At 49.5% G+C, this 13,409-nt stretch overlaps 1 protein-coding gene across 1 annotated transcript in view; it reads left to right on the top strand.

The window, feature by feature from the left end:
• Window positions 1-13,409, top strand: part of LOC142492481 (cullin-9-like) — a 121,873-nt gene that overhangs the window by 41,509 nt on the left and 66,955 nt on the right. Inside the window, exons 5-6 of the mRNA XM_075595118.1 lie at window positions 6,911-7,001; window positions 8,818-8,989. Of these exons, the coding sequence (XP_075451233.1) occupies window positions 6,911-7,001; window positions 8,818-8,989 (263 nt within the window). The remainder of the gene's footprint in view (window positions 1-6,910; window positions 7,002-8,817; window positions 8,990-13,409) is intronic.

Raw genomic sequence — 13,409 nt, 5'->3', positions numbered from 1 at the left:
TTTCTCTGGCAAACCCACCCTGAAACTTACAGCCTAGAAATCTCCTGGTCCCAGGACTCCAGTACAGACAAAAATCATATAATTCTTTGTTGCAAAATCAGTATACAGTCCCAGTAATACATTTTCGACATCTGGGTCCGTAACACACGGGTCAGGGTTAACCAAGTGGGCTTAACCTTTATTGATGAGCCTGGTTAACCCCTTCACCGTCACAGCAGTGTGTAGTCAGTGTGATACAGGCAGTGTGCGGGTGTAACATGCTCTCCTGTTACTGTAATATGCAGTGTGTAGTCAGTATGGTACAGGCAGTGTGAGGGTGTAACCTGCTCTCCTGTTACTGTAATATGCAGTGTGATACAGGCAGTGTGCGGGTGTAACCTGCTCTCCTGTTACTGTAATATGCAGTGTGTAGTCAGTGTGATACAGGCAGTGTGAGGGTGTAACCTGCTCTCCTGTTACTGTAATATGCAGTGTGTAGTCAGTGTGATACAGGCAGTGTGAGGGTGTAACCTGCTCTCCTGTTACTGTAATATGCAGTGAGATACAGGCAGTGTGAGGGTGTTACCTGCTCTCCTGTTACTGTAATATGCAGTGTGTAGTCAGTATGGTACAGGCAGTGTGAGGGTGTAACATGCTCTCCTGTTACTGTAATATGCAGTGTGTAGTCAGTGTGATACAGGCAGTGTGAGGGTGTAACCTGCTCTCCTGTTACTGTAATATGCAGTGTGTAGTCAGTATGATAAAGGCAGTGTGAGGCTGTAACCTGCTCTCCTGTTACTGTAATATGCAGTGTGATACAGGCAGTGTGAGGGTGTAACCTGCTCTCCTGTTACTGTAATATGCAGTGTGTTGTCAGTATGATACAGGCAGTGTAAGGGTGTAATATGCAGTGTGTAGTCAGTGTGATACAGGCAGTGTGAGGGTGTAACCTGCTCTCCTGTTACGGTAATATGCAGTGTGTAGTCAGTGTGATACAGGCAGTGTGAGGTGTAACCTGCTCTCCTGTTACTGTAATATGCAGTGTGCAGTCAGTATGATACAGGCAGTGTGAGGGTGTAATATGCAGTGTGTAGTCAGTGTGATACAGGCAGTGTGAGGGTGTAACCTGCTCGCCTGTTACTGTAATATGCAGTGTGTAGTCAGTGTGATACAGGCAGTGTGAGGGTGTAATATGCAGTATGGTACAGGCAGTGTGAAGGTGTAACCTGCTCTCCTGTCACTGTAATATGCAGTGTGTAGTCCGTATGGTACAGGCAGTGTGCGGGTGTAACCTGCTCTCCTGTTACTGTAATATGCAGTGTGTAGTCAGTGTGATACAGGCAGTGTGAAGGTGTAACCTGCTCTCCTGTTACTGTAATATGCAGTGTGTAGTCAGTGTGATACAGGCAGTGTGAGGGTGTAACCTGCTCTCCTGTTACTGTAATATGCAGTGTGATACAGGCAGTGTGAGGGTGTAACCTGCTCTCCTGTCACTGTAATATGCAGTGTGTAGTCCGTATGGTACAGGCAGTGTGCGGGTGTAACCTGCTCTCCTGTTACTGTAATATGCAGTGTGTAGTCAGTGTGATACAGGCAGTGTGAGGGTGTAATATGCAGTGTGTAGTCAGTATGATATAGGCAGTGTGAGGGTGTAATATGCAGTGTGTAGTCAGTATGATACAGGCAGTGTGAGGGTGTAACCTGCTCTCCTGTTACTGTAATATGCAGTGTGTAGTCAGTGTGATACAGGCAGTGTGAGGGTGTAACCTGCTCTCCTGTTACTGTAATATGCAGTGTGTAGTCAGTGTGATACAGGCAGTGTGAGGGTGTAATATGCAGTGTGTAGTCAGTGTGATACAGGCAGTGTGAGGGTGTAACCTGCTCTCCTGTTACTGTAATATGCAGTGTGTAGTCAGTGTGATACAGGCAGTGTGAGGGTGTAACCTGCTCTCCTGTTACTGTAATATGCAGTGTGTAGTCAGTGTGATACAGGCAGTGTGAGGGTGTAACCTGCTCTCCTGTTACTGTAATATGCAGTGTGTAGTCAGTGTGATACAGGCAGTGTGAAGGTGTAACCTGCTCTCCTGTTACTGTAATATGCAGTGTGATACAGGCAGTGTGAGGGTGTAACCTGCTCTCCTGTCACTGTAATATGCAGTGTGTAGTCCGTATGGTACAGGCAGTGTGTGGGTGTAACCTGCTCTCCTGTTACTGTAATATGCAGTGTGTAGTCAGTATGATACAGGCAGTGTGAGGGTGTAACATGCTCTCCTGTAACTGTAATATGCAGTATGATACAGGCAGTGTGAGGGTGTAACATGCTCTCCTGTAACTGTAATATGCAGTGTGTAGTCAGTATGGTACAGGCAGTGTGAGGGTGTAACATGCTCTCCTGTTACTGTAATATGCAGTGTGTAGTCAGTGTGATACAGGCAGTGTGAGGGTGTAATATGCTCTCCTGTAACTGTAATATGCAGTGTGTAGTCAGTATGATACAGGCAGTGTGAGGGTGTAACCTGCTCTCCTGTTACTGTAATATGCAGTGTGTAGTCAGTGTGATACAGGCAGTGTGAGGGTGTAATATGCTCTCCTGTAACTGTAATGTGCAGTGTGTAGTCAGTAAGTATGATACAGGCAGTGTGAGGGTGTAACATGCTCTCCTGTTACTGTAATATGCAGTGTGTAGTCAGTGTGATACAGGCAGTGTGAGGGTGTAACATGTTCTCCTGTTACTGTAATATGCAGTGTGTAGTTGGTATGATACAGGCAGTATGAGGGTGTAATATGCAGTGTGTAGTCAGTATGATACAGGCAGTGTGAGGGTGTAACATGCTCTCCTGTAACTGTAATATGCAGTATGGTACAGGCACTGTGAGGGTGTAACATGCTCTCCTGTAACTGTAATATGCAGTGTGTAGTCAGTGTGATACAGGCAGTGTGAGGGTGTAACCTGCTCTCCTGTCACTGTAATATGCAGTGTGTAGTCGGTATGATACAGGCAGTGTGAGGGTGTAATATGCTCTCCTGTAACTGTAATATGCAGTGTGTAGTCGGTATGATACAGGCAGTGTGAGGGTGTAATATGCTCTCCTGTTACTGTAATATGCAGTGTGTAGTCGGTATGATACAGGCAGTGTGAGGCTGTAACCTGCTCTCCTGTTACTGTAATATGCAGTGTGATACAGGCAGTGTGATACAGGCAGTGTGAGGGTGTAATATGCAGTGTATAGTCAGTGTGATACAGGCAGTGTGAGAGTGTAACCTGCTCTCCTGTTACTGTAATATGCAGTGCGTAGTCAGTGTGATACAGGCAGTGTGAGGGTGCAACCTGCTCTCCTGTTACTGTAATATGCAGTGTGTAGTCAGTGTGATACAGGCAGTGTGAGGGTGTAACCTGCTCTCCTGTTACTGTAATATGCAGTGTGTAGTCAGTATGATACAGGCAGTGTGAGGGTGTAACCTGCTCTCCTGTTACTGTAATATGCAGTGTGTAGTCAGTATGATACAGGCAGTGTGAGGGTGTAACCTGCTCTCCTGTTACTGTAATATGCAGTGTGTAGTCAGTATGATACAGGCAGTGTGAGGGTGTAATATGCAGTGTGTAGTCGGTATGATACAGGCAGTGTGAGGGTGTAACATGCTCTCCTGTTACTGTAATATGCAGTGTGTAGTCGGTATGATACAGGCAGTGTGAGGGTGTAACCTGCTCTCCTGTAACTGTAATATGCAGTGTGTAGTCAGTGTGATACAGGCAGTGTGAGGGTGTAACCTGCTCTCCTGTTACTGTAATATGCAGTGTGTAGTCAGTATGATACAGGCAGTGTGAGGGTGTAATATGCAGTGTGTAGTCGGTATGATACAGGCAGTGTGAGGGTGTAACATGCTCTCCTATTACTGTAATATGCAGTGTGTAGTCGGTATGATACAGGCAGTGTGAGGGTGTAACCTGCTCTCCTGTAACTGTAATATGCAGTGTGTAGTCAGTGTGCTACAGGCAGTGTGAAGGTGTAACCTGCTCTCCTGTTACTGTAATATGCAGTGTGTAGTCAGTATGATACAGGCAGTGTGAGGGTGTAACCTGCTCTCCTGTTACTGTAATATGCAGTGTGTAGTCAGTATGATACAGGCAGTGTGAGGGTGTAATATGCAGTGTGTAGTCGGTATGATACAGGCAGTGTGAGGGTGTAACCTGCTCTCCTGTTACTGTAATATGCAGTGTGTAGTCGGTATGATACAGGCAGTGTGAGATGTAACCTGCTCTCCTGTTACTGTAATATGCAGTGTGTAGTCAGTATGATACAGGCAGTGTGAGGGTGTAACCTGCTCTCCTGTTACTGTAATATGCAGTGTGTAGTCAGTATGATACAGGCAGTGTGAGGGTGTAACCTGCTCTCCTGTTACTGTAATATGCAGTGTGTAGTCAGTATGATACAGGCAGTGTGAGGGTGTAATATGCAGTGTGTAGTCGGTATGATACAGGCAGTGTGAGGGTGTAACATGCTCTCCTGTTACTGTAATATGCAGTGTGTAGTCGGTATGATACAGGCAGTGTGAGGGTGTAACCTGCTCTCCTGTAACTGTAATATGCAGTGTGTAGTCAGTGTGATACAGGCAGTGTGAGGGTGTAACCTGCTCTCCTGTTACTGTAATATGCAGTGTGTAGTCAGTATGATACAGGCAGTGTGAGGGTGTAATATGCAGTGTGTAGTCGGTATGATACAGGCAGTGTGAGGGTGTAACATGCTCTCCTGTTACTGTAATATGCAGTGTGTAGTCTGTATGATACAGGCAGTGTGAGGGTGTAACCTGCTCTCCTGTAACTGTAATATGCAGTGTGTAGTCAGTGTGCTACAGGCAGTGTGAAGGTGTAACCTGCTCTCCTGTTACTGTAATATGCAGTGTGTAGTCAGTATGATACAGGCAGTGTGAGGGTGTAACCTGCTCTCCTGTTACTGTAATATGCAGTGTGTAGTCAGTATGATACAGGCAGTGTGAGGGTGTAATATGCAGTGTGTAGTCGGTATGATACAGGCAGTGTGAGGGTGTAACCTGCTCTCCTGTTACTGTAATATGCAGTGTGTAGTCGGTATGATACAGGCAGTGTGAGGGTGTAACATGCTCTCCTGTTACTGTAATATGCAGTGTGTAGTCGGTATGATACAGGCAGTGTGAGGGTGTAACCTGCTCTCCTGTAACTGTAATATGCAGTGTGTAGTCAGTGTGCTACAGGCAGTGTGAAGGTGTAACCTGCTCTCCTGTTACTGTAATATGCAGTGTGTAGTCAGTATGATACAGGCAGTGTGAGGGTGTAACCTGCTCTCCTGTTACTGTAATATGCAGTGTGTAGTCAGTATGATACAGGCAGTGTGAGGGTGTAATATGCAGTGTGTAGTCGGTATGATACAGGCAGTGTGAGGGTGTAACCTGCTCTCCTGTTACTGTAATATGCAGTGTGTAGTCGGTATGATACAGGCAGTGTGAGATGTAACCTGCTCTCCTGTTACTGTAATATGCAGTGTGTAGTCAGTGTGCTACAGGCAGTGTGAAGGTGTAACCTGCTCTCCTGTTACTGTAATATGCAGTGTGTAGTCAGTGTGCTACAGGCAGTGTGAAGGTGTAACCTGCTCTCCTGTTACTGTAATATGCAGTGTATAGTCAGTATGATACAGGCAGTGTGAGGGTGTAACCTGCTCTCCTGTTACTGTAATATGCAGTGTGTAGTCAGTGTGCTACAGGCAGTGTGCGGGTGTAACCTGCTCTCCTGTTACTGTAATATGCAGTGTGTAGTCAGTGTGCTACAGGCAGTGTGAAGGTGTAACCTGCTCTCCTGTTAATGTAATATGCAGTGTGTAGTCAGTATGATACAGGCAGTGTGAGGGTGTAACCTGCTCTCCTGTTACTGTAATATGCAGTGTGTAGTCAGTATGATACAGGCAGTGTGAGGGTGTAATATGCAGTGTGTAGTCGGTATGATACAGGCAGTGTGAGGGTGTAACATGCTCTCCTGTTACTGTAATATGCAGTGTGTAGTCGGTATGATACAGGCAGTGTGAGGGTGTAACCTGCTCTCCTGTAACTGTAATATGCAGTGTGTAGTCAGTGTGATACAGGCAGTGTGAGGGTGTAACATGCTCTCCTGTTACTGTAATATGAAGTGTGTAGTCGGTATGATACAGGCAGTGTGAGGGTGTAACCTGCTCTCCTGTTACTGTAATATGCAGTGTGTAGTCAGTATGATACAGGCAGTGTGAGGGTGTAACCTGCTCTCCTGTTACTAATATGCAGTGTGTAGTCAGTATGATACAGGCAGTGTGAGGGTGTAACATGCTCTCCTGTTACTGTAATATGCAGTGTGTAGTCGGTATGATACAGGCAGTGTGAGGGTGTAACCTGCTCTCCTGTTACTGTAATATGCAGTGTGTAGTGAGTGTGAAACAGGCAGTGTGAGGGTGTAACCTGCTCTCCTGTTACTGTAATATGCAGTGTTTAGTCAGTATGATACAGGCAGTATGCGGGTGTAACATGCTCTCCTGTTGCTGTAATATGCAGTGTTTAGTCAGTATGATACAGGCAGTATGCGGGTGTAACCTGCTCTCCTGTTACTGTAATATGCAGTGTGATACAGGCAGTGTGATACAGGCAGTGTGAGGGTGTAATATGCAGTGTATAGTCAGTGTGATACAGGCAGTGTGAGAGTGTAACCTGCTCTCCTGTTACTAATATGCAGTGTGTAGTCAGTATGATACAGGCAGTATGCGGGTGTAACATGCTCTCCTGTTACTGTAATATGCAGTGTGTACAGGCAGTGTGAGGGTGTAATATGCAGTGTGTAGTCAGTGTGATACAGGCAGTGTGAGGGTGTAATATGCAGTGTGTAGTCGGTATGATACAGGCAGTGTGATGGTGTAACCTGCTCTCCTGTCCCTGTCAGATGGTTCTGGGGCAGATAGAGGAACACAGACGCAGCCAGCAGCAAATTAACATCCCTTTCTTTGATGTGTTCCTGAGAAACCTCTGCCAAGGTGAGTCCTTTGTGACCGAACAGAACTCCCCTCGATGACCCTCTGTTTCTCCACCTCCCTGCAAGGACCCTCTGTCTCCCCCCCCCCCTTCTGCAAGGACCCTCTTTCTCTTCCCCACCCCCCCTTGCGAGGAACCTCTGATCTCCCCCCCCCACCTCCCTCTCCCTACATTCAGGGATCCTCTTTCTCCTCCCCCCCCCCCCATCCCTGCAGGGACCCCTGTACCTACCCTCCCCCCTGCGAGGACCCTCTGTTGCCCCTCCCCCCTGCGAGAACCCTCTGTTGCCCCTCGCCCCCCCTGCGAGAACCCTCTGTTCCCCCTGTCCCCTGCGAGAACCCTCTGTTCCCCCTGTCCCCCCTGCGAGAACCCTCTGTTCCCCCTGTCCCCTGCGAGAACCCTCTGTTGCCCTTCCCCCCTGCGAGGACCCTCTGTTGCCCCTCCCCCCCTGCGAGGACCCTCTGTTCCCCCTGTCCCCTGCGAGAACCCTCTGTTCCCCCTGTCCCCTGCGAGGACCCTCTGTTCCCCCTGTCCCCTGCGAGGACCCTCTGTTCCCCCTGTCCCCCCTGCGAGAACCCTCTGTTCCCCCTGTCCCCTGCGAGAACCCTCTGTTGCCCTTCCCCCCTGCGAAGACCCTCTGTTGCCCCTCCCCCCCTGCGAGGACCCTCTGTTCCCCCTGTCCCCTGCGAGAACCCTCTGTTCCCCCTGTCCCCTGCGAGGACCCTCTGTTCCCCCTGTCCCCTGCGAGGACCCTCTGTTCCCCCTGTCCCCTGCGAGGACCCTCTGTTCCCCCTGTCCCCTGCGAGGACCCTCTGTTCCCCCTGTCCCCTGCGAGGACCCTCTGTTCCCCCTGTCCCCTGCGAGGACCCTCTGTTCCCCCTGTCCCCTGCGAGGATCCTCTGTTCCCCCTGTCCCCTGCGAGGACCCTCTGTCCCCCCTGCGAGGACCCTCTGTTCCCCCTGTCCCCTGCGAGGACCCCCTGTCCCCCCTGCGGGGACCCTCTGTTCCCTCTCCCCCCTGCGAGGACCCTCTGTTCCCTCTCCCCCCTGCGAGGACCCTCTGTTCCCCCTCCTCCCTGCGAGGACCCTCTGTTCCCCCTGTCCCCTGCGAGGACCCTCTGTTCCCCCTGTCCCCTGCGAGGACCCTCTGTTCCCCCTGTCCCCCCTGCGGGGACCCTCTGTTCCCTCTCCCCCCTGCGAGGACCCTCTGTTCCCCCTCCTCCCTGCGAGGACCCCCTGCCCCCCCTGCGGGGACCCTCTGTTCCCTCTCCCCCCTGCGGGGACCCTCTGTTCCCTCTCCCCCCTGCGGGGACCCTCTGTTCCCTCTCCCCCCTGCGAGGACCCTCTGTTCCCCCTGTCCCCTGCGAGGACCCTCTGTTCCCCCTGTCCCCTGCGAGGACCCTCTGTCTTTTCCTCCCTCCCCCTGTGATGAGCCTCTGTTCTCACACCCTCCCTTCAAGGACCCTTTCTTTCTCTTCCCAACCCCCCCTGTGGCGACACTCTTCACCCACCCCCCTCCTTCCTGCGGGGGACCCTCTTTCGAGCCCCGCTTCTCTGCAAGACCTTCTTTTACCACCACCCCCTGGAGCCCATGGCTCTCTTCCCTCCCCCATCTCTTCCCTCCCCCATCTATTACCCCCCACCCTGCCTGCCTCCATCCCCTCTTTTGCCACCCCCCTCTTTTTCGCCCCCCCCCCCCCACCCGGCCCTCTTTCGCCCCCCCCCCCCCCGTCCCCTCTCTGGCGCCCCTCCCCCGCCCCCCCATTTCCCCACTTGTGCCACTCTCACGACTCCCCCCGGGGCCGCTCTCTCCCTCCAGGCTCCAGTGTGGAAGTTAAGGAAGATAGATGTTGGGAAAAGATTGAAGTTTCTTCCAACCCCCATCGTGCCGGCAAACTGACAGACGGGAACCCCAAATCTTACTGGGAGTCGAATGGAAGCACTGGGTGCCATTTCATAAACATTTACATGCACCGGGGGGTGGTGATGCGGTGAGTGAGGGACTGGGCCCCCGGGAGGCTGGGGAGGGGACATGCACTGGGTGTGTGTGTCGGAGTACAGGGTTGTGTGTGTGTGTCGGGGTACAGGTGTATGTGTGTGTTGGGGTACAGAGGGGTGTGTGTTGGGGTACAGGGGTGTGTGTGTGTGTCGGGGTACAGGGGTGTGTGTGTCGGGGTACAGGGGTGTGTGTCGGGGTACAAAGGTGTGTGTCAGGGTACAGGGGTGTGTGTCGGGGTACAGGGGTGTGTGTCGGGGTACAGGGGTGTGTGTCGGGTTACAGGGGTGTGTGTCGGGGTACAGGGGTGTGTGTCGGGGTACAGGGGTGTGTGTCGGGGTACAGGGGTGTGTGTCGGGGTACAGGTGTGTGTGTGTGTGTGTGTGTGTGTCGGGGTACCGGTGTGTTGAATTGGGTACTTCATGGTCACTGTCATGTGATGCTGTGATGTCACCACTCTGACCCAGGAAGCAGAGAGAGACCCAGTCAGAGTAACGTCTGACGTAACCAGGAAAATGGCTACCTGTCAGCAGCAATAAAGAAGGATCGTTCAATTCCAACAGGTGTTATTGTGAAGCATAAACACTTAGACATAACAGTGGCGACTAGGATATCACTAAACCCATAACAATGTCACAAGGCCTCAGGCAGTATTCCCACAACAATGTCACTAGGCCTCAGGCAGTATTCCCACAACAATGTCACAATGTCACAAGGCCTCAGGCAGTATTCCCACAACAATGTCACTAGGCCTCAGGCAGTATTCCCACAACAATGTCACAAGGCCTCAGTTAGTATTCCCACAACAATGTCACAAGGCCTCAGGCAGTAATCCCACAACAACGTCACTAGGCCTCAGGCAGTATTCCCACAACAATGTCACTAGGCCTCAGGCAGTAATCCCACAACAATGTCACAATGTCACAAGGCCTCAGGCAGTATTCCCACAACAATGTCACAATGTCACAAGGCCTCAGGCAGTATTCCCACAACAATGTCACAAGGCCTCAGGCAGTATTCCCACAACAATGTCACTAGGCCTCAGGCAGTATTCCCACAACAATGTCACAAGGCCTCAGTTAGTATTCCCACAACAATGTCACAAGGCCTCAGGCAGTAATCCCACAACAACGTCACTAGGCCTCAGGCAGTATTCCCACAACAATGTCACTAGGCCTCAGGCAGTATTCCCACAACAATGTCACAATGTCACAAGGCCTCAGGTAGTATTCCCACAACAATTTATTTATTTATAAAATATTTTACCAGGAAGTAATACATTGAGAGTTACCTCTCGTTTTCAAGTATATCCTGGGCACAGGGTTAAGATGACAAATAATACATGGTTACAAATACAGTTACATAAATAAACAGGGTATACATTATATACAAGACATTGCGTGCACAGTAAGAGATAATATATATTATAGGCGTATGTAACAGTTACAGATAATATATATTATAGGCGTATGTAACAGTTACAGATAATATGTATTATAGGCGTATGTAACAGTTACAGATAATATATATTATAGGCGTATGTAACAGTTACAGACCAGATTAAAATGTGAGACAGCCTTAGTTTTGAAAGAACTTAAGCTGGTGGTGGATGTGAGAGTCTCCGGTAGGTTGTTCCAGTTTTGGGGTGCACGGTAAGAGAAGGAGGAGCGGACGGATACTTTGTTAAACCTTGGGACCACGAACAGTCTTTTGGAGTCAGATCTCAGATAAGTGCTGCATGTGGTAGGGGTGAGGAGCTTGCCCAGAAAGTATTTGAAGGCAAGGCAGGAAAGATTAACTTTACACCTAGACAAGTGATGACCAATCTAGTTCTTTGAGCATTTTGCAGTGATGTGTGTTGTAGTTGCATTGGAGAACAAAATGGCATATTGAATTGTAGAGGGTATCAAGTTTGCTAAGGTGGGTTTGAGGTGCCGAGCCGTATACTATGTCTCCATAGTCGATAATTGGCATTAGCATCTACTGTGCGATACGCTTTATGACCAGGAGACTTAGGGAGGATTTGTTCCTGTAAAGTACCCCTAGTTTGGCATAGGTTTTGGATGTCAGGGTACCAATGTGCGTCCCGAATGTTAAGTGGGAGTCAAACCATAAGCCCAAGTATTTAAAACTAGTGACAGGGGTTAGGGTGGTGTTAGCGTTGGTTCTGATCTGGAGCTCAGTCGCTGGAAGCTTTACAAATTTAGCCTTGGTCCCAAATACCATTGTTAGTCTTGTCAGTGTTTAAAAACAGTTTGTTTTGAGAAATCCAATTTTCAAGTCTCAAAAAGTCAGACTGAATATGTGCTCAAGGTCGGAGAGGCTATGGCTGTGTGCATATAGGATTGTGTCATCTGCATACATGTGTATTGAGGATCCCTTACAAGCTCATTGATGAACACTGAGGAGAGTAGGGGCCCCAGAACAGAGCCTTGCGGGACGCCACAGGTGATATCCAGGGGGTTGAGTTAGAGCCTGAGATGGACACATGTTGGGATCTACCTGATAGGAATGAAACCAGTTTAAACACGCTTCCCTATTCCAGAGCACTGGAGTTTGTTTAGCAAGATAACAAGATAACAATGTCACTAGGCCTCAGGCAGTATTCCCACAACAACGTCACTAGGCCTCAGGCAGTACTCCCACTACAATGTCACTAGGCCTCAGGCAGTATTCCCACAACAATGTCACTAGGCCTCAGGCAGTATTCCCACAACAACGTCACTAGGCCTCAGGCAGTATTCCCACTACAATGTCACTAGGCCTCAGGCAGTATTCCCACAACAATGTCACTAGACCTCAGGCAGTATTCCCACAACAATGTCACAAGGCCTCAGTTAGTATTCCCACAACAATGTCACAAGGCCTCAGGCAGTGTTCCCACAACAATGTCACTAGGCCTCAGGTAGTAATCCCACAACAACGTCACTAGGCCTCAGGCAGTATTCCCACAACAATGTCACTAGGCCTCAGTTAGTATTCCCACAACAATGTCACAAGGCCTCAGGCAGTATTCCCACAACAATGTCACTAGGCCTCAGGCAGTATTCCCACAGCAATGTCACAAGGCCTCACGCAGTATTCCCACAACAATGTCACAAGGCCTCAGGCAGTATTCCCACAACAATGTCACAAGGCCTCAGTTAGTATTCCCACTACAATGTCACTAGGCCTCAGGCAGTATTCCCACAGCAATGTCACAAGGCCTCACGCAGTATTCCCACAACAATGTCACAAGGCCTCAGGCAGTATTCCCACAACAATGTCACAAGGCCTCAGTTAGTATTCCCACTACAATGTCACTAGGCCTCAGGCAGTATTCCTCCATACATAAGGATGGAATTGTACAATCCTGCAGCCAATGATAAACCTGAGAAATAAGGTGAAAGCAACAGCGTTACTTACCATAAAGACCACAAATTCATGATTTACAGAAAATTTTGAGACCTTTTTACTGGCATACACAACAACACCCCTCGCAAGTACAGGGGTCTCGCCTGCTCAACTCCTGTTCGGACGTAAGCCACGAACCAAGCTTGATCTTCTCAACCCGTGCACGGTGGAAGACACAGCGTTCCGTGCACAAAGTCACTTGCAACGAGGCTCTAACTCCAAATCCTTTGTCCCAGGGGAGGCGGTATGGGTGCAGATGTATGGCAGCACCCCAGATGTAAGGCCGCTACAATCACAGGAATTTTGGGACCAAAAATATATGTAGTGACCACAGAACATGGCCTTTCCACCAGACGCCACATGGATCAAATCAGATCTGGGCCTACAGCGAACAGTTACACAGAACAGGCCAACAGACCCAGTCAGAGAGATATTTGGAGTGGCGTGTGGTATGACCCAGAATACCATGTACCAGAGAACTCGGCAGTGGAGCAAGCGGTCTTGCAACCGTCCCGAGGCAAGAGGCGACAGTACAGGCAGTGATGGATTCAGGCGTACGGGATGACCACAGAGAGGAAGTAGCAGCACGACCAGCCCGGGAGCGGCGACCTCCTGAGCGACTGCAAATGGAAGAGCGGACCCGTTGTTTCAGCAAATCCCATTGGAAGACGAGGTCTGATAGTGTGAGACCACGAGGAGAAGAGTTTCAGAGACGTACTCGGGGCAAGATTAACTTGGAACTTTATATAGTTGGGTTATGTAGATAGTTAGATGCTGTTATTATTGGTTATTTTTGTTTATGTTCTATGTGACGTGTTTATGAGAAGGGGAGGAGATGTGGTGTATTGGGCACTTCCTGGTCACTGTCATGTGATGCTGTGATGTCACTACTCTGACTTCTGACCCAGGAAGCAGAGTGAGGGCCAGTCAGAGAATAGACAGACACGCAGCAGTCTAAGGTAACCAGGAAAATGGCTACCTGTCAGCTGCAATAAACAATGATCGTTCAGTACCAACAAGGG

The sequence above is a fragment of the Ascaphus truei genome, chromosome 4 (assembly GCF_040206685.1).
Source record: "Ascaphus truei isolate aAscTru1 chromosome 4, aAscTru1.hap1, whole genome shotgun sequence".
NCBI classification, from domain to species: domain Eukaryota; kingdom Metazoa; phylum Chordata; class Amphibia; order Anura; family Ascaphidae; genus Ascaphus; species Ascaphus truei.
This window is presented reverse-complemented; position numbering and strand designations above follow the sequence as displayed.